Here is an 18,053-nt window from a genome sequence, read left to right as displayed (position 1 = left end):
CGAGAGATGTAACTGGATATTGAGGCAGATTTTTATTAGTAATATATAACATATATTTTTTTAGTATTTAATGTTTTTATTCAGGAATCTGGGAAAGCTAGGGCAACAAAAAGATTTTCATTACATTTCTATATATTTTAGGGTGAGATGCCCCTTAATGGGTATCTGACAGATTAATATTTATTTATGGCAGAGCCGGATAAAGACGTTGTTTCATACAATGGTAAATTTGTGTGAATAACCCTTTCTCTGATGATGATAATTGCTTTGTATAGCGCTTGTATGTTCCTTGGTACTATACTGTCATAGTAACATACGGGGCGGTTACAATCAGTACATAAATTCACATAATTCACTTTAAACGAAAAAAATAAAAAAAATAAACTATATTACGTAACCGCTTAAGTAGCAAATCTGTTATTTATTCTCTGGAGGAAAACTCCTGCATATACTTGAGCAAACTATAGACCACAGATTATTTCCTAGTTTTTCCAAGAATTTGCTAAATCCTCCACTAATATATGCTTTACTGTAATTTGCTGTCCGGAAAATGGACAGTATAGTGTAATTTTTTATTTTTCACCATTTTTTTTAATTTTTATTGTGCTGACCTATTTGGAAGATTTGTTCCCATCTTGGACATCCCCTTTAAGACTAGAGATGGCTATAAACTGTTGAGGAAAACTATAATCTACTTGAGGATTTTTATTTGCCCCTGAACAGTATTGATGACCTCATATTAGCAACTTTACTACTGTACCTTTTTTTCCTAAAAGTAAAATGGGTCACGTTTGGTGAATATTTGCAGGTATGGGGAGCAGCGTTATTTGCAATTTCATAGTATAAGCCTATTACCAATTCCAATTCCTTTATGAACGGAGTCTGATCTGCTACTAGGGGAGAGCATCAGTGGGGAAATTCTATTCCCTGGCGTTGTCCGATGGAGGGCGGGGATCTGAAGCTGGTGATCTGATTGTGATATACCTGTTTTCTACAGTTACTGACGTGAAAGGGGCTCTGCTTCCATCCCACAAAAGAACCGACATTACAGTGTTTAAACCCATGCAGGACGTGGACACCCAGCCTGTCCTGTTCATCCCAGATGTCCACTTTGCCAATCTCCAGCGCACCACTCATGTAAGTACATGATACTGTGAAAATACTGGTTCTGGCATTTCTTTATATAATACCAATGTACAATGACTGAAAGATTATGTATTCTTTTAATGACAATTTTCAATATTTTTTCCCCCTCTAGGTTATCCCGCTGTCTTCAGAGGAAATGGAAGGTGAAAGGTGAGCCGCTAAATATACGCTTGGTTAGGGCTTTTCTGCTTATTGAGACATGTCCGATGATGATATTGTGGGGTTTGTGACCTAGGGTCTCCACCAGTAGCTATAGAATAAAATGGCTACACCGTGTCACACAACCTTGACTGTTCTCATATGTCAGAATTACGGAAGTCTCCAAGTTAAGGCCAAGCTTAGTAAAGTGCCGCAGCCCTGTTATTCTAGAAATAAAGGGGTTCGTCAATGCTCCCCTCTGGATACCAGCGATTCCTGATTTAAATGGGGTCAGTCAGAGTTCCAGTATTTTTGATAGAAAGTTCTGTTGACATTGCTTTTCATGTCATCGAAAATATCGTAAAGTTTAAAGGTAACTCGGAGCCCATTAATGTGAACAGAACTCTGTCACCATAAAGACCTCTACTCATAAAGGGAGTAATTCCGATAGACAGAAAGTGAGATGGCTATAGAATGTGTGTGTGTATGTATATATATATATAATGTCCCTATTATACAAGCATTTTACACTCGTACAATGTGTTCTGTAATGTATTCTTTATATTTGCCTGTTTCAGCTCAGGGATGAAGAGAGTACCTTTCTCGTCTGAAGAAGACTTCACAGCACACCCTTCAAAAATCCCAAGAGTGGACGAACCAAAGAGAGGTAGTTATACAGCGATGTGCCCTAACTTCCTGTACTAAACTGTAGAGTCAGTGAAACGGTAGGAGAGGTGATAAACGTTATGTTGGTCGGGGTCGGAATGTTCTATGCGAGGTATCGTGAGTGTTCTTTCATTCCTCCCTTAGCGTTGTATGGAGATGCAGCAAACCTGCTCGACTATCATTCCATACATCTCCACCCCACCACAGCCGTCCTGTAGAGGAAGGAGGGGGGCCCCTCGTTATAGTGATTGCTAGGGGTCCCAGAGGTTGGATCACCACCAATATCATAGGTGATAAATGTTAATTGCCGAAATACTCCTTTAATGCCATTCCCAGCCCCCACGTTACACAAATACTGGGGTGCAGGAAGCCTAGATGTGGGCTGCTGTATTACTGGGGATCTGGTTGAACTGTCCTTGTCAGGGTACGTCCACAAGTACCGTAAACACTGCAAAATTTCCATCTGCATTTTCTGTGCGGAAAAACACAGAAAAAACTTACGGATGTTGACTTGCAGTGCAAAAAACGAAATCTACAGCATGACCATTTCTCTTGCGCAAACGCTGAGGAATTTCTTCACGGAAAATCCAGTCAGAAATTCTGCAGTGTTTATGCTGTGTGGACGTACCTCAAGACTGATCTAGAGGAGGAAAGTGGTCACCAGTGAATATATTTCCCTGACCTAATATACTAACTGTAGGGTGAGCAATCCATCTTTCACGCATTAGTGCTGGGGAGTGATCACGTTTGTCAGGAAAAAAAATTCACTGGTGACTTTCTTTATTTTAATGAATAATCCTCTGTGTCACAGGGACCAGTAGACCAGTCCTACAGTGCAGAGACCCTGTGAACCGCACCCCAGATCTCTGCTTCCCGAATTCTAGTAAGTATGACTTGGGAGGGGAGAGTAGGCATTTGAGCTCCAGCCAAATCTTTTAGGCCTTGTTCACACAGTGCAGACTTGCTGCATTTTTAAACCAAAACCAGAATTGGATCCAAGAGCGCAAACCTATAAGGCCTACCTTTTTATATATATTTTTTTGTTGTTGTGGTTCCGCTCATGGTTTTGGCTTGAAATATAAATCTGCACTGTGTGAACAAGGCTTAAAAGGGTTTTCCCATAATCATTATTTATCACCTATCCACAGGATAGGTGATAAATATCTGATTGTCGGGGGTCTGACCGCTGGGACTCCCACCAAACACAAGACCAGGCTTACCTTGCCGTTCCTGGGAGCCCCATAGGAATGCAGCGGTAGTGCGCATGCTCGACCACTGCTCCATTCATTTCTATTGGGTTGCCGAACGCCATCTTTTAGCCGACCCATACAAAATAAATGGAGTGGTGGCCGAGCATGCGCACTACTGCTCCGTTCTTATGGGTCTCCCAGGAACGGCAAGTTAAACTCGTGATCGGTGGGGGTCCCAGTGGTCGGACCCCCACTGATCATATAGTAATCACCTATCCTATGGATAGGTGATATAATTCACTATGGGAAAATCCCTTTAAGGGTCAGCTCACACGGCGGAATCTTCATGGCGGGTCGCACCGCAGAATCCGCAGCTGAATTATTCCTGTTGGCAGGAAGATTCCTCCTCCCATTGACTTCAAAAGGAGGCTCGGGTGGAATCCGCCCGCAGATTGAGCAGGACACTTCTTTTTTCCGTTAGCTGAAAGAATCAGCCAGTGGGAAAAAGAAGCGTCCGACTCCCATTGAAGTGAATGGGAGGTGGAATTGGAATTTTGCGGTGGAATCAGCTGGTTCTGATGCAAAAATTCCGCCATGTAAACAGGGCCTAAAGAATTTTCTATTTTTATGTTAAACCACTATATTGATTATGGGAAAACCCCTTTAAGCTTTAAGTTAGACCAACGTAAGATGACAAATTTATCAACCTGCGTGATCCACCATGAAAAATTTGGCACATCTAGTCTAATTCTAAGGCTCTGTTCACACAGAGATTTTTTGACGCGGAAACCGCATCGAAAAACGCGCCAAAAAACGGTCGGAAACGCCTTCCATTGATTTCAATGGGAGGCGGAGGCGTTTTCTTCCCGCAAGCGGTAAAACCGGTTTGCAGTAGAAAGGACATGTCGCTTCTATCTTCAGGCGTTTACGCCTCTGACCTCCCATTGCCATCAATGGGTGGTAGAGAAAGCATTCTTTGCAGCGTTTTTGACCACGGATAAAAAAAAACGCGGCAAATGGTGTGCAGGCAGATCAAAATCTGCCTCAAAATTCCAGATGGAATTTTGAGGCAGAATTTTCTGCCTGCAAAAAACTCTGTGTGAACAGGGCCTAAGATGTCTAAATTTAAGACACTATTAGTAACTCTGACCCATTATTCTATACATTTAGAGGCGAAAACCCAAAGAGGCCTTAATGACCATTTTCTACAATACATTAAATCTGGGAAATCCTCTGTGAGCTAATAAATCAGCAGCACATCTCTCAGTTTGCTACAATGTGTCAGTGTGGAGACCAGGCTCTTTAGCTCTCAAAAGGTTTCCTAGACTAGTTACAATTGTAGCAAATGCTCAGAAGTGGGAAATCTATCCCTTCTATTCTAGACGACCGGTTCGTTTACATTGTGTGAGCGGAAGGGTAAAGAAGAACAACTCCTTATTAAGAAGTAAATTTAGTCATTTGCTTATCACTGTTCATTGAAATGATTGTTGAATATTGTCATTAAACCATTCGTACAGTGATATTGGTTTATGGAGAAATCTGTTGCGTCTCATGTTTCTTGTTGTTTTTAAAGCCAAGCCTTAACCTCATTGTTGGGTCCAAAAGTTTGTGCTGATTGACCTCTTTAATATATGTTTCTAGGGGGTTACATAGTTAGTACGGCTGAAAAAAGACACATGTACATCAAGTTCAACCAAGGAACTAGGTCAGAGCTCTGTTTTTCTTATACGGAGATAAAGATATCCCCTGCATAACCATGGATGTAAAACAACATAGACGGAGCGTACGGTCTTACTGAGTTTATGTGTAACAGTATAGAGTACGCTCCTTAGCTCCCTCTAGTGGCGGCTGCAGACAGCCAGTTTGGTTTTTGTGGTTATGCAGGCTATTTGGAGCTCTGTAAATCTAATGACCATTATCCCTGAAAAAAAGAAACTAGACTTAAAGAGGCTCTGTCACCAGATTTTGCAACCCCTATCTGCTATTGCAGCAGATCGGCGCTGCAATGTAGATTACAGTAACGTTTTTATTTTTAAAAACGAGCATTTTTGGCCAAGTTATGACCATTTTTGTATTTATGCAAATGAGGCTTGCAAAAGTACAACTGGGCGTGTTGAAAAGTAAAAGTACAACTGGGCGTGTATTATGTGCGTACATCGGGGCGTTTTTACTACTTTTACTAGCTGGGCGTTCTGACGAGAAGTATCATCCACTTCTCTTCAGAACGCCCAGCTTCTGGCAGATCACGCTGTGACGTCACTTCCCCAGGTCCTGCATCGTGTCAGACGAGCGAGGACACATCGGCACCAGAGGCTACAGTTGATTCTGCAGCAGCATCAGCATTTGCAGGTAAGTAGCTACATCGACTTACCTGCAAACGCCGATGCTGCTGCAGAATCATCTGTAGCCTCTGGTGCCGATGTGTCCTCGCTCGTCTGACACGATGCAGGACCTGGGGAAGTGGCGACACAGCGTGATCTGCCAGAAGCTGGGCGTTCTGAAGAGAAGTGGATGATACTTCTATACACAACGCCCAGCTAGTAAAAGAAGTAAAAACGCCCCGATGTACGCACATAATACACGCCCAGTTGTACTTTTACTTTTCAACACGCCCAGTTGTACTTTTGCAAGCCTCATTTGCATAAATACAAAAATGGTCATAACTTGGCCAAAAATGCTCGTTTTTTTAAAAATAAAAACGTTACTGTAATCTACATTGCAGCGCCGATCTGCTGCAATAGCAGATAGGGTTTGCAAAATCTGATGACAGAGCCTCTTTAACTGCATTTTTCCATTTTTTATTTTTTTTAAGGTTTTAAGAATTCTATTTTAATGTATGTATTTTTGAAAAGATTGGGTGGTGGCCAATACGTTTCTCACGATAGCTCCTAGTTTTCTTAGGCCCTGTTCACAGTTTTTTTACATGGAAACCACGTCGGATAACACGCCAAAAAACATCCAAAAATTCCTCCCATTGATTTCAATGGGAGGCAGAGACGATTTTTGCCCGCGAGCAGAAAAAAACGCACACGGGAAAAAGAAGCGTCATGCCCTATCTTTGGGCTTTTACATCACTGACCTCCCATTGAAATCAATGGGAGGCAGAGAAAACGTATTTCGCAGCGTTTTTGCTGCGGTTTTTAAGGCGTTTTTTGGTAAACCGGATGGATGCATCTATGATCCTTAAGTTGAACCATGTCACTATTAGGGTATGTGCACACACACTAATTACGTCCGTAATTGACGGACGTATTTCAGCCGCAAGTCCCGGACCGAACACCGTGCAAGGAGCCGGGCTCCTAGCATCATACTTATGTACGATGCTAGAAGTCCCTGCCTCGCTGCAGGACAACTGTCCCGTACTGTAAACATGATTATACTACGGGACAGTTGTCCTGCAGCAAGGCAGGGACTCCTAGCGTCGTACATAAGTATGATGCTAGGAGCCCGGCTCCTTGCACTGTGTTCGGTCCGGGACTTGCGGCCGAAATACGCCCGTCAATTACGGACGTAATTAGTGTGTGTGCACATACCCTTAGGAGACTGGCGGTGGCTGACTCCTGTTTCTTTTCGAATTTTTTTTATTTATTTATTTTTTTTATTTTTTTTTTCTTTCATATGATATTAAGTTTTTCCTAATTTTTCTCCTCCTTTTTTTTTTTTTTTTCATCATTCAGTTCTCTTGTATGTGAGGAGAGAAGCAGAAGAAGTTTTTGATGCCCTCATGCTGAAGTCACCATCTCTAAAAGGGTTGATGGAAGCGGTAAGCACTGTGACAGGGTGCCATTTCATTTTTCAGACAGTGTGCGCCAGTTTACTTCTACTCGCCGCCATTCGACTTTAATAAATTAATTAATAGCGGATTGAAGCCGTGTTGTAATATGGTTTTGTGTAGAGTCACTGGTTGCAGACCGCTGTTCTGTGCGATATGTTTGTTCTAATGAGTGCCAAATTCTTTGTTTTTTCTTTTTTTATTTCCCTGGAAACTAATTCCTCTTTTCATTATTGATCTTTCCCAGATCTCTGATAAATATGAAGTTCCATATGAAAAAATTGGAAAGATTTTTAAGAAATGTAAAAAGGGGTAAGTGTTCCGGTGTATAAAAGAGGGCGTAAGGAGATTTAGGGCTGTGGTTCAGTTTATACTATATTAGGCATATGTCTTCCATAGGCTCCCACTATATAAAAAATAAAATATATATATATATATATATCGCCTGGTATGTTTTTATTTATTTTTTGTGTCTGTATTGAATAGCGTATTCCATACAGTTAAAAAAAACAATGCTGATGCATGAAATCAGTTCTTATGGTCTTTCTCACTTTTTTTTTTCTTCAGAATTTTGGTTAACATGGATGACAATATAATCCGGCATTATTCAAATGAAGACACGTTCCAGCTTCAGATAGAAGAGTCTGGAGGATCGTACAAGCTGACGCTTACAGAAATCTAACCATGAACCCAGTGCCCTTAGACTGGACATAAAGGCATAATGTTCACCTCCATAATGGGTCGGCTTCATGGTAGGAAGCTAGACTGTTCTCAAAAGTATATTCCTCAAAATGGTTGTTCAGCTTTTTGTTTTTCCCCCTCCATTCTGGGACTTCATACTTAAGACTCTGCTTCTATCCCTGGAATGACTGCCAACACATTGGTCCATCTCGGCAAATGTTAGAAGATCAAAATGATGTCTGGTTAATATGACCAAGAGTGGAGCCCAAGAAGGAGCTACGTGTTTATCAACACATGACCATTTTATGAAGGTTTGAGGTGCCCTGTCAAGAAGAAGGTCAAATAGGGCAAAGAAGAGCCTACAGCTCAACACAAAGAGGCAATGAAGGGCTTTACGTCCTTAAAAATACCCTAATGCCTCTGTATGTGAAGAACAAAAATGGGCTTTGCCTGAAAACCCAGAAACTATGTATATAAGAAGTGCAATATATTTTTTTGTAACTTTTTTGTATATGTGTACATACACATGAGCTTATTACATATATAATATATAGAATTCTAGTATGCAAGTGGATATTTGGTGAGGATATTTTTTTTTTTTTCTAGAAACATGTGGTGCCAAATTAAGTCATCACAACTTGTAACCACCACAGGATGAAGCATTTATTTATGTTTAGAAAAATCTGCCCCTGTCTAGGGTATCCCTGAAGCTACATGGGCCATTGCTCTTGCTTTTTGAACAATTTTTAGGCAAGTGGTTGGTATTCGGATTAACATTACGCACATATAGAAAGGAAATGACTCTCTATCCAACATGAAACCATATTTGCAGACTTTTAAAAGTTTGTGACCAAAAAGATTTGTTTTTGCTTGTGGAATTTGTAGAAATTTTCCATTACATACAAGAAACTGGTTTTCCATATTACCTCAAAGATCTATGATTTTAATTGTGAGTTGATCTACTTATTTGCTCAAAGTATAAGACGCCAAGGTTGGCCTTATCTACTCTGACAGTGTTACAGACCGGGTTCACACACCAAATTTGGTTTAAACTTTTATTTATTTTTTTTAAATGAATTCCTGGTTTTAGAGTGAGAGAGGGGGGGGGGAATAAAGTGTCAATTTCTGGCTTCACTTAAAAAACCAAAAAGTGTGAAAATCCCTTAACACCAGGTCTGACTGAGCTGGATTGCTCCTGTATCATCAATCAGTCAGTGATTCCATGATGGCAGCATCGATGGGCGCCCATGTTGAGGTCCACCTCATTAAAGGGGTTAGAAAGAAAAATGTGTTTTTATTATTTTCAGAAAAAGCACCACTCTTGAATGTTGACTGAGCTGCAATACCAGACATGTCCATTGGGGTGCTGTTTCTGGGGGGAAAAAAAGCAGACTGTTTTTCCTAATCTCTTAAACCAACCTGAGTGGAGTAGTGGGATGTTTTCCATTACAGTATAAGGCCAACAAACCTCGTTCTTCCAGCACTATTCCACTAATTATCTGTATTATATTTCTGAATGTAAAGATCCTGGAACTCTTGTTTCTTTGTATATACATTATGTATTTGGTTATTTTAATAAGTTACTTTTTTATTATTATTGACATAAAACTAAATAATAGAGAAAGGGTTTACTTTTCTGCTTCAGGGACATTGTTTTAAAAATCATGTGTAAAAGTGAAAATTGTTAGTGTAATGCAATGAGGGAAAAGTTTGTGGTTTATAGGTAAATTGGTACAAGTGCGATTCTACATTCCATTTTCTGACGTCTGCTATGTATGATTTTTATCGAAATAATACATTTTATATACCTTTTTTCTGAAATGTTTTGTTTTCTTCCATTTGGATGTAATAGAGATATATAGATATCTATTTCACCAGAGGTCTATAATATACAGAAATAAAAACGAAGTATTTTCTATAACACTCTAAGTGACCGCTCTAGCGTCCAATCAGGGGACCGCTAAAACTGTCATTCGGAGGGGAGGGGCTGGCAGCGTGAACGGTGTGTTGGGAGCATTAAAAAGTTGATTTCTCAGACGTGCAACTTGTTTGACTGACACCCGCAGTATAGTTACACTACCCACCCTGTATATAGCGCTGTCAGACATTTTGAAAGCCGTAAACCCTCCCCATCCCCCTGCCCATTGCTGTTGATTGACAACTCTAGCAAATACAACTACTTTTTCCAAGTTATACAAGGAGTAACATAGATGGCTGCCTTAGCGCTTTGGGAAGCTCAAAATTGCTGACAGATTCCCTTTCAAGCCACCTGCCTGATATTGTGTAGGTCACCCTTGTGCCATCAAAACAGCTCTGACCCATCGAGGCATGAACGCCACAAGACCTCTGAATGTGTTTCTGGCACCAAGACATTAGCAAAGGAGCATAGCTATAGGGGGTGCAGAGATAGGAGTCGCAAATGGGCCCTGGTGCCTGAGGGGGCTGAAAGGTTCCTCTGCCATATAAAAATACATCAGTACTATAAATGTCACATGGAAGGTGGAGGCCCTGTTACAGGTGGGTCCGGTTTTACTCTGGGGCCCAGGTATGGGCATTACTAGGGTCTTAAAAGATCAGGGGCACAAGCCCCAAGACATATGTTTACCCCCGTCCCCAAATTTACTCTCCTTAACTATGAAATGGCAACACCAAGAAGGAAAAGTTTTGGAATTGTGGAAATCACAGGATGGATAGATGTTAATAATATGAAAATGATAAAAAAATGGAAACAAAATATTCCAAACATCTTGATTTATTCAGTATTGAGTATCCGTGCCATGCACAGAAATACACGCACTTACACGCCTTGGCATTCAATAAATTAGGTTATTAATGGTTGTCTGAGGAATGTTATGTCATGCTGAATGCACTTGGGCATGCAAATCATCACTTTTTGCAATTGTTGACCAATGACGTACCGGACGTGCTCGATGGGAGGACAAGTTCATAAACGCTGCAGGCCAAGGTAGCATCTAGCACGAGCAACATGCCTAGCATTGTCCTGTTGAAAAACTGCTTCGGGGGACACTTTGGAGAATTGGCCAAACTCCTGGTTCCACAACCAAATCAATGTAACGCACAGCTGTTCGTGTACCTGAAATGAAGACTAGAGGTGTCCGGCTACCATACAGTATGCCACCCTACACTATAATTCCGGGAGTAGGACTGATGTGATGTTCCCTTGTGAAGACCTCTTCATGGCGTTGCCCACCTGGTCTTCAGACCAATCTCTGGCTATCATTGCGTCCGAGACAAAAGCAGGACTAATTGCTGAAGAGGATAGACCTCCATTCCAGCCTCCATTGTCATCTTGCTGTTCACTATGACCGCCTTTTGAGAGCGGTGGCGGGTGGTCAATGGAACACCTGTAGCTAGACGTCTGGCTCGTAGCCCAATGTCGTGCAAACGCTTTCTGATGGTTTGTGTCGACGCTGGTTGCCACCCTAGGCTTGGGATGAGACGTCCAAATTCACTTGCAGCACAGAATTAATCACTAGGCGCCATTCTTCGATGGACCATCCACATCTCTTGCTGTCATTCCCTTTTGTTCTCCCAACCTCCAGGACATGCAATGTTGAACAGTGCTGACATCTCGACCTAGGCGCATAGTGATCTGCCGGCGTGATAAACGAAGGTCTCTCAGTTCCAAGATTCTGTCCCTTTTCAGTTTGTGACAAGTGGCGATAACCAGCACATCAATAAACAGGAAGCATCGCGCAATCATCCCACACCACTTGCTCCGATTTTTAAGATTTCATGTGGCTAAAATTCTGGCTTTTATGCCTCCCACATGCCACAGATTGGAGCTAGGCGCTATCAGGGATAGCATATCTATAAGACTATGGCCCCTATAGCTTCACCACTGGATAGAATTGTATACAGGTATAGAATATTCTCAAAAAGTTAATTTATTTCAGTAATTCAATTCAAAAAGTGAAACTCCTTCTTTTAATGTTGATGATTATGGCTAACAGTTAATGAAAACCCAAAATTTAGTCTCTCCGAAAAGTTGAATATTGGGTACAAGTTGAAGATTGGAGTGTCTCCTTGGTGCAAACAGGGCCATAGCTGCCATACCTAGGCTAATCCACTATCAACTGCTTCCACTGCACTGCTGACAGCAGTCGGCTGTTCAGTTTACAGCACGAGCGTGTTGTCAGCACAGCACACCCTGCTGTTATTCCCGAGCAGCTGGGTGTTAGTTCCTACCAGCCGCTACGCCCTATTTGACCGCCGGTGAATTCACCGTGCGGTCTCGTCATCGGGCTCACAGCACGAGTGTGTTGTCAGCGCAGCACACCCTGCTGTTATTCCCGAGCAGCTGGGTGTAAGCTCTCACCAGCCGCTACGCTCCATTTGACCGCCGGTGAACTCACCGTGCGGTCTCGTCAGTGGCGCCTACCCCGTGCACAATAAGGCTATTGCCTTGCAGGACAGCTTGTCCTGCGGGGCTCTTTGATTTTTCAGCGCTGGAGGCACTGCTCCGCCCTGAGAAACAGTACACATGCTAAGTTTGACTCCACTGACAGTTGAGTCACACTCCGGCAGAGTGTTGTGACACCGCCTCTCAGCTGATGCTGAGCGCGGCCACAGCTAGGCAACCCCGGCTGTTTTCCACGCTACTGCTCTGTCGCCAGGGACGGCGGCGTGGAGATTCAGCTGCCTGAAACTGTTCAAATTGTGCCGTGGCAGCTCTGTGTGATGGTGTGGCAGGTTATTTGCCCTGACTCATTCACTGTCACGCTCTGCAGATGTGATATACAAACACGAGCAGTTTTCAACCATTCCTACTTGCTACCCAACACCTGTATATACTCTTTTGCTTCATAATAAAATCAATTCTACCATCACACAGCCCTCTGTCATTTAGTATGGCGATTACCTTGTTATACAAGTGACAGCTCTGCAGCCATTACCGCGCCACACGCTTACGCTTTGGTTCACTGAGACCTCAACTGGAGGGCGTAAACAGCAAGCTCATGTTCACACTGTGTTGCAGTACAGTCGCATGGTAGTGCTAGTGGCTCATCGGGAGCTATTTCTCTCAGTTCAGTGCAGTGACACGTGCCACCTAGTGCTCAACAGCGGTAGTACAATCACTTGACATTACAATTAGTGGCATCTTTCATACAATTTCTAATTCCTTATCAGGCCCAGGTATGTGAGTTGGGGGGTCACTCACATATACTGTTTGCACCAATGGACTTTTAACATTTATTTTAATGCATACCTAATAAAGCTACTTATTTTACCATTTAGTTTAGACCACATCTTTCTCTTTCCCTTCCCTTTAATATTCGAAGATTGGAGTGTCACACCATGCGTTTACAATCAGCTAATCAACACAAAACACCCGCAAAGGTTTCCTAAGCCTTTAAATGGTGCAACAATCTGGTTCAGTACGCTACACAATCGTGGGGAAGACTGCTGACTTGACGGTTGTCCAGTAAACAGTCATTGACGCCCTCCACAAGGAGGGGAAGCCACAAAAGGACATTGCTAAAGAAGCTGCTATTCACAGAGTGCTGTATCCAAGCATATTAATGGGAAGTTAAGAGGAAGGAAAAAGTGTGGTAGAAAATGGTGCACAAGCAACAGGGATAACTGCAGCTCTGATAGAATTGTCAAGGAAAGGCCATACAAGAATCAGGGGGAGATTCACAAGGAGTGGACTGCAGCTGGAATCAGTTCTTCAAGACACACCATGTATCCAGGACATGGGCTACAATGTTCGCATTCCTTGAGACAACGTCAGAAGCGTCTTACCTGGGCTAAGGAGAAAAAGGACTGATCTGTGGCTCAGTGGTCTAAAGTCCCGTTTAAGATGAAAATAAATTTTGCATTTAATTTGGAAATGAAGGTCCCAGAGTTTGGAGGAAGAGTGGAGAGACGTCAATCCAAGTTGCTTGCGGTCCAGTGTGAAGTTTCCACAGTCCGTGATGGTTTGGGGACCATGTCATCTGTTGGTGTTGGTCCACTGTGTTATATCAAATCCAGAGTCAGCGCAGCGTCTAGCAGGAAATTTTAGAGCACTTCATGCATCCCTCTGATGACAAGCTTTATGGAGATGCTAATTTCATTTTCCAGCAGGACTTGGCATCTGCCCACACTGCCAAAAGTACCAATACCTGGTTTAATAACCACAGTATCACTGTGCTTGATTGGCCAGCAAATTCGTCTGACCTAAACCCCATAGAGAGTCTATAGGGTATTGTCAAGAGGAAGATGAGCTGAAGGCCACGATCATACAACCTGGGCTTCCAGAACACCTCAGCAGTGCCACAGGCTGATCACCTCCATGCCACGCCAGTAATTCATGCAAAAAGAGCCACGACCCCAAGTATTGAGGGCAGATACTGGACATACTTTTCAGTAGGACAACATTTTGGTATTAAAAATCTTTTTTTAAATTGGGCTTATATAATATTCTAATTTTCTGAGAGATTAAATTTTGGGTTTTCATTAACTGTTAGCCATAATCATCAACATTACAAGAAAAAAAATGCTAGAAATAGATCACTCTGTGTGTAATGAATCTATATATTATGAGTTTCACTTTTTGAATTGAATTACTCAAATCAATTATTTTTCTTTATAATCTAATTCATTGAGAAAGACCTGTACATTGTCCCAGCAGACAGTATCAGACATGATAGGCTAAGGCCTTATTTAGACTAACCTATTTTACGTCCGTGTGCTGTCCGTTGAAATAACTGACAGCACACTGACCGGTGCAAATCAATGGGGCTATACACACGTGTGATTTTCCATGCATCGTGTGTCCGTTGCGTGAATCTCACTGCATGTCCTATTTTAGTCTGTTTTTGCGGATGTCGCCCATTTAAGTCTATGGGTGCGTAAAAAACACGGACAGTACACGGAAGAGTAGAAACACGGATGTGAAAAACTGATAGCACACTGATGCTACACGGAACTGAAATGCATGAAATACGGTGTGTGTTTTTTAGACGCAAAACGGACACTCATCTAGGCCTTAGATACAGGGCCCCAGCATTCAGTATCAACATTATAGGCTTAGATACAGGGCCCCAGCAGCCAGTATCCTTGTACTTACCCTCGGGCAAATTTGCCATTTCTGGGGCCCAAAACAAAGTTATGTCTGGGGGCTCTATTCAAAGATGCCTGTAGAGTGTGCCACCCCCCTTTTAGATAGTGCCACACATCCCCTGTACGTAGTGCCATACTCACCCCCTTGTAGATGGTGACACACACACACACACACACACACTTGTAGATAGTGCTCGGGTGCCTACCTAACAAAAAAAAGCAAAAAATGTTATATTCCCCTAGTCCCGTTCCCACATTGGATGGAGCTGCACAGCCTACTCAGTCCTGCAGCCTATGAGATGCCAAGACGGGACACTTGTGTCTTGTGGTGAATGGTAAATCAGAGAGTTTGTAAGGGTGGCACACACAGTCCAATATATGAGCACAGGAACCAGACAGGTGGCAGATTTTACACAACTTTACTTCAGAAATGAAATGAGTATCTGTGGGTTATACAGTGACACTATATCAGTCTCTGCAAATATCCACATGTCACAGTCACAGGCTCCTCAGCTCCCACCTGCCACATCAGTGAGGACAGTCCCAGCAGTTCTCAGCCACTCCTGTAACTGTCTCAGTCTCCACAGTTTTCTCTAAATGCTGCTCTCTTTCCAGACTTTCCATTCAGAGGTCTCTCTGTAATCTCTCTTTATACTCTCCTCTCTTGAGTCTCTCTGCAGTCTCTTCCTTCACTCTCTTGTCTGCTCCTCCAGCACAGAGCTCCTCCTCCTACTGCTCCTCCAGAACAGAGCTCCTCCTCCTGCTGCTCCTCCAGCACAGAGCTGCTCCTCCTTCTGCTGCTCCTCCAGCACAGAGCTCCTCCTCCTGCTCCTTCCCTTGTTTTCCTGGAACTTTCCTCAGTCTCCTATGCTGGGCTTTCTGGGCATGCTCAGTACAAGCTGTCAAATTACTCATTAGTAAAAATATTCCTTCTACAAATATAACCAGACAGATAACAGTAATAACAAAGTAACAGCATACACATAGCACAGCAGAAGACAGGTTACACAGACTACAATCATTTATCCCAGCCATGTTCACCCCTCTTACACGTTGATAGCTCCCTGCTCCGCCATAGTATGCAATTGTATCTGCGTCCTGAGGAAATCCGGGGCTTGTAAATAGTGTAATACACCCCCTGTATATAGTGCCACACAAACAACTCTATAGATAGTGCCACACACCTCCCCTTGAAGATAGTGCCACACAAACATCCTTGTAGATGGATGGTTTATTTGCTTATATTCTCTGTATGAAATTGCATTATGAATTATCAAGCAGGATGCCGAATTACTAAAATAAGTATTCTCCATTTTGTAATGAACTTTCCTCTATATAATTCAAAGAAACATCTTATCTTCATGTTCTTAAACGTGTGGCCTTCATAACCGATTGTAGCTGGTTGGCTGAACACCCAGACATAAAGTGCAACTATTATCGCAACAAACTCCCCCATGAGAACAAATCGCTAACAACTGCCCATTATATGCTTGTCTCCAGGTGTTACCTGATGTCAGCATTTTAATGAAGAATTAGAATTATGTATTTGAAATATTCTTATGGTCTGCTATTGGCTGAATAAGAGTTATTGTCACATTGCCTCTGATTGGTTAACCTCAAGTCTACACCCCATTTGAATGATATTATTATAGTTGAGTTTGTAAATAAACCCCCAGAGGAGTATATTGAGCATACCAGCAGCGTCTGTGTGTTATTTCTCCTCTCTCGATATATATCAGTATGAAATATCCTGATTAGGATGCTGGATAAAGTTCCTGGCGTGAGTGTCTGTTGGAACACTCGTCTAAATTTCAGTCTAATATATTTTGAGCCATTGACTTCCATGACAGTATCATCACACACCCTCTTGTAAATCGTGCCACAAATCCCCCACTTGTGCATAGTGAAAGGTGCCCAACAAAGAAATAAATTTTTTTTATACTCACCTAGCCCTGTTCCCATGACAAACGGAGCTGCACGGCCTCCTCAGTCCTGCAGCCTATGAGACGCCGAGACAGGACCCTTCCGTAGGCCAGTACAATCCAGTGACATCATCGCTCCAGCCTGCGCAGGGATCCGGTCCCAGCGTCTTATAGGTTGCAGGCCCAACATGGTAGAGCAGGGAGCTGATAGCTCCATGCTCTGCCATAGTATTCAATTGTATCTGCGTCCTGAGGTGGGGCTTCCACAGATCAAAGAGGTTTTTCCGGCACATCCCACAGATGCTCGATCTAATTGAGATCTGGAAAATTTAAAGGCCAAGTCAACACCATTGACTTATTGTCATGTTCCTCAAACCATTCCTAAACAATTTTTACAGTGTGGCAGGGCGCAATATCCATATAAATTTGTCTTGAAACCTATAAAAAGGGTTGCATCTTTGCTGTATAGGTGTACTAAAGTCTGTGCAATTTCTAACATTGTCCACTAGGGGGACCCTTATGACTTTGGTTTTAGGCATCCTTAGACAACATACAGTCAGCAGAGCTCTTATTACACTCACATCAATGTGGGGCTGCGTTGATAATGAAATCTAGTATTTCCAGGACTTAACCTACTTTACTTCTAGAACTAGTTACATAGAGTTTGATAAGTTCATGTTATGATTCCTTCCGGATGACTACATTGTGTTTGGTACTACTCACCTCTGGCTGCAACTCAGTACAGCCTATTCCCTATTTGCAACCGACTGTCAAAATGCTACTTAGGCCTAATTCACACGAGCGTGTTCGGTCCATGATATACAGTCCGTGTGTTGGCCGCATTTCCCGCTAGGTTTCACTGCCTCGCTGCGGGACAACTGTCCCGTACTGTAATCATGTTTTCAGTACGGGACAGTGGTTCCGCGGAGAGGCAGGGACACCTAGCATCATAGATAACTATGATGCCAGGCGCCCGGCCGCCTGCAGTGTATTTGGTCCGGGAAATGCGGCTGACATACGGACCGTATATCACGGACGGAACACGCTCGTGTGAATGAGTCCTTAGCTATGGATATATTTTGGTTGGTAAGGCCTCATGCACACGACCATAATTTTTATCTGTAATTACGGATCCCACATGCAGCATAATGCCCCCATGTCTGCCCCATACAGTATAATGCCCCCATACAGTATAATGCCCCCATAGCTGCCCATACAGTATAATGCCCCATAGCTGCCCCCATACAGCATAATGCCCCCTAGCTGCCCTTATACAGTATAATGCCCCTTAGCTGCCCCTAGTGCCAGTGCCCTTGTAGATAGTGACATAGTGCCCAAGTAGATAGCACCACAGTGTCCCCTGTAGATGGTTCCCCTGTATAGTGCCACAGTGTCCAAGTAGATAGTGCTGTCAGGTCCGTATATCAGGGTGGCTTCCGTCCCCTGTTATTTCACACCGAATAACCATCT

At 42.8% G+C, this 18,053-nt stretch overlaps 1 protein-coding gene across 1 annotated transcript in view; it reads left to right on the top strand.

The window, feature by feature from the left end:
* GRHL1 (grainyhead like transcription factor 1) overlaps nucleotides 1-8,422 on the top strand; it is a 28,394-nt gene extending 19,972 nt beyond the window's left edge. Inside the window, exons 11-16 of the mRNA XM_075863892.1 lie at nucleotides 998-1,137; nucleotides 1,259-1,296; nucleotides 1,863-1,951; nucleotides 6,818-6,903; nucleotides 7,160-7,224; nucleotides 7,480-8,422. Of these exons, the coding sequence (XP_075720007.1) occupies nucleotides 998-1,137; nucleotides 1,259-1,296; nucleotides 1,863-1,951; nucleotides 6,818-6,903; nucleotides 7,160-7,224; nucleotides 7,480-7,594 (533 nt within the window). The 3' untranslated portion in view covers nucleotides 7,595-8,422. The remainder of the gene's footprint in view (nucleotides 1-997; nucleotides 1,138-1,258; nucleotides 1,297-1,862; nucleotides 1,952-6,817; nucleotides 6,904-7,159; nucleotides 7,225-7,479) is intronic.
* Nucleotides 8,423-18,053: the final 9,631 nt, after the last annotated feature.

This window comes from Rhinoderma darwinii, chromosome 4, assembly GCF_050947455.1.
Source record: "Rhinoderma darwinii isolate aRhiDar2 chromosome 4, aRhiDar2.hap1, whole genome shotgun sequence".
In the NCBI taxonomy this organism is placed as follows: Eukaryota; Metazoa; Chordata; class Amphibia; order Anura; family Rhinodermatidae; genus Rhinoderma; species Rhinoderma darwinii.
Note: the sequence above shows the minus strand (reverse complement) of the source record. Positions and strands in the feature narration are given on the sequence as shown.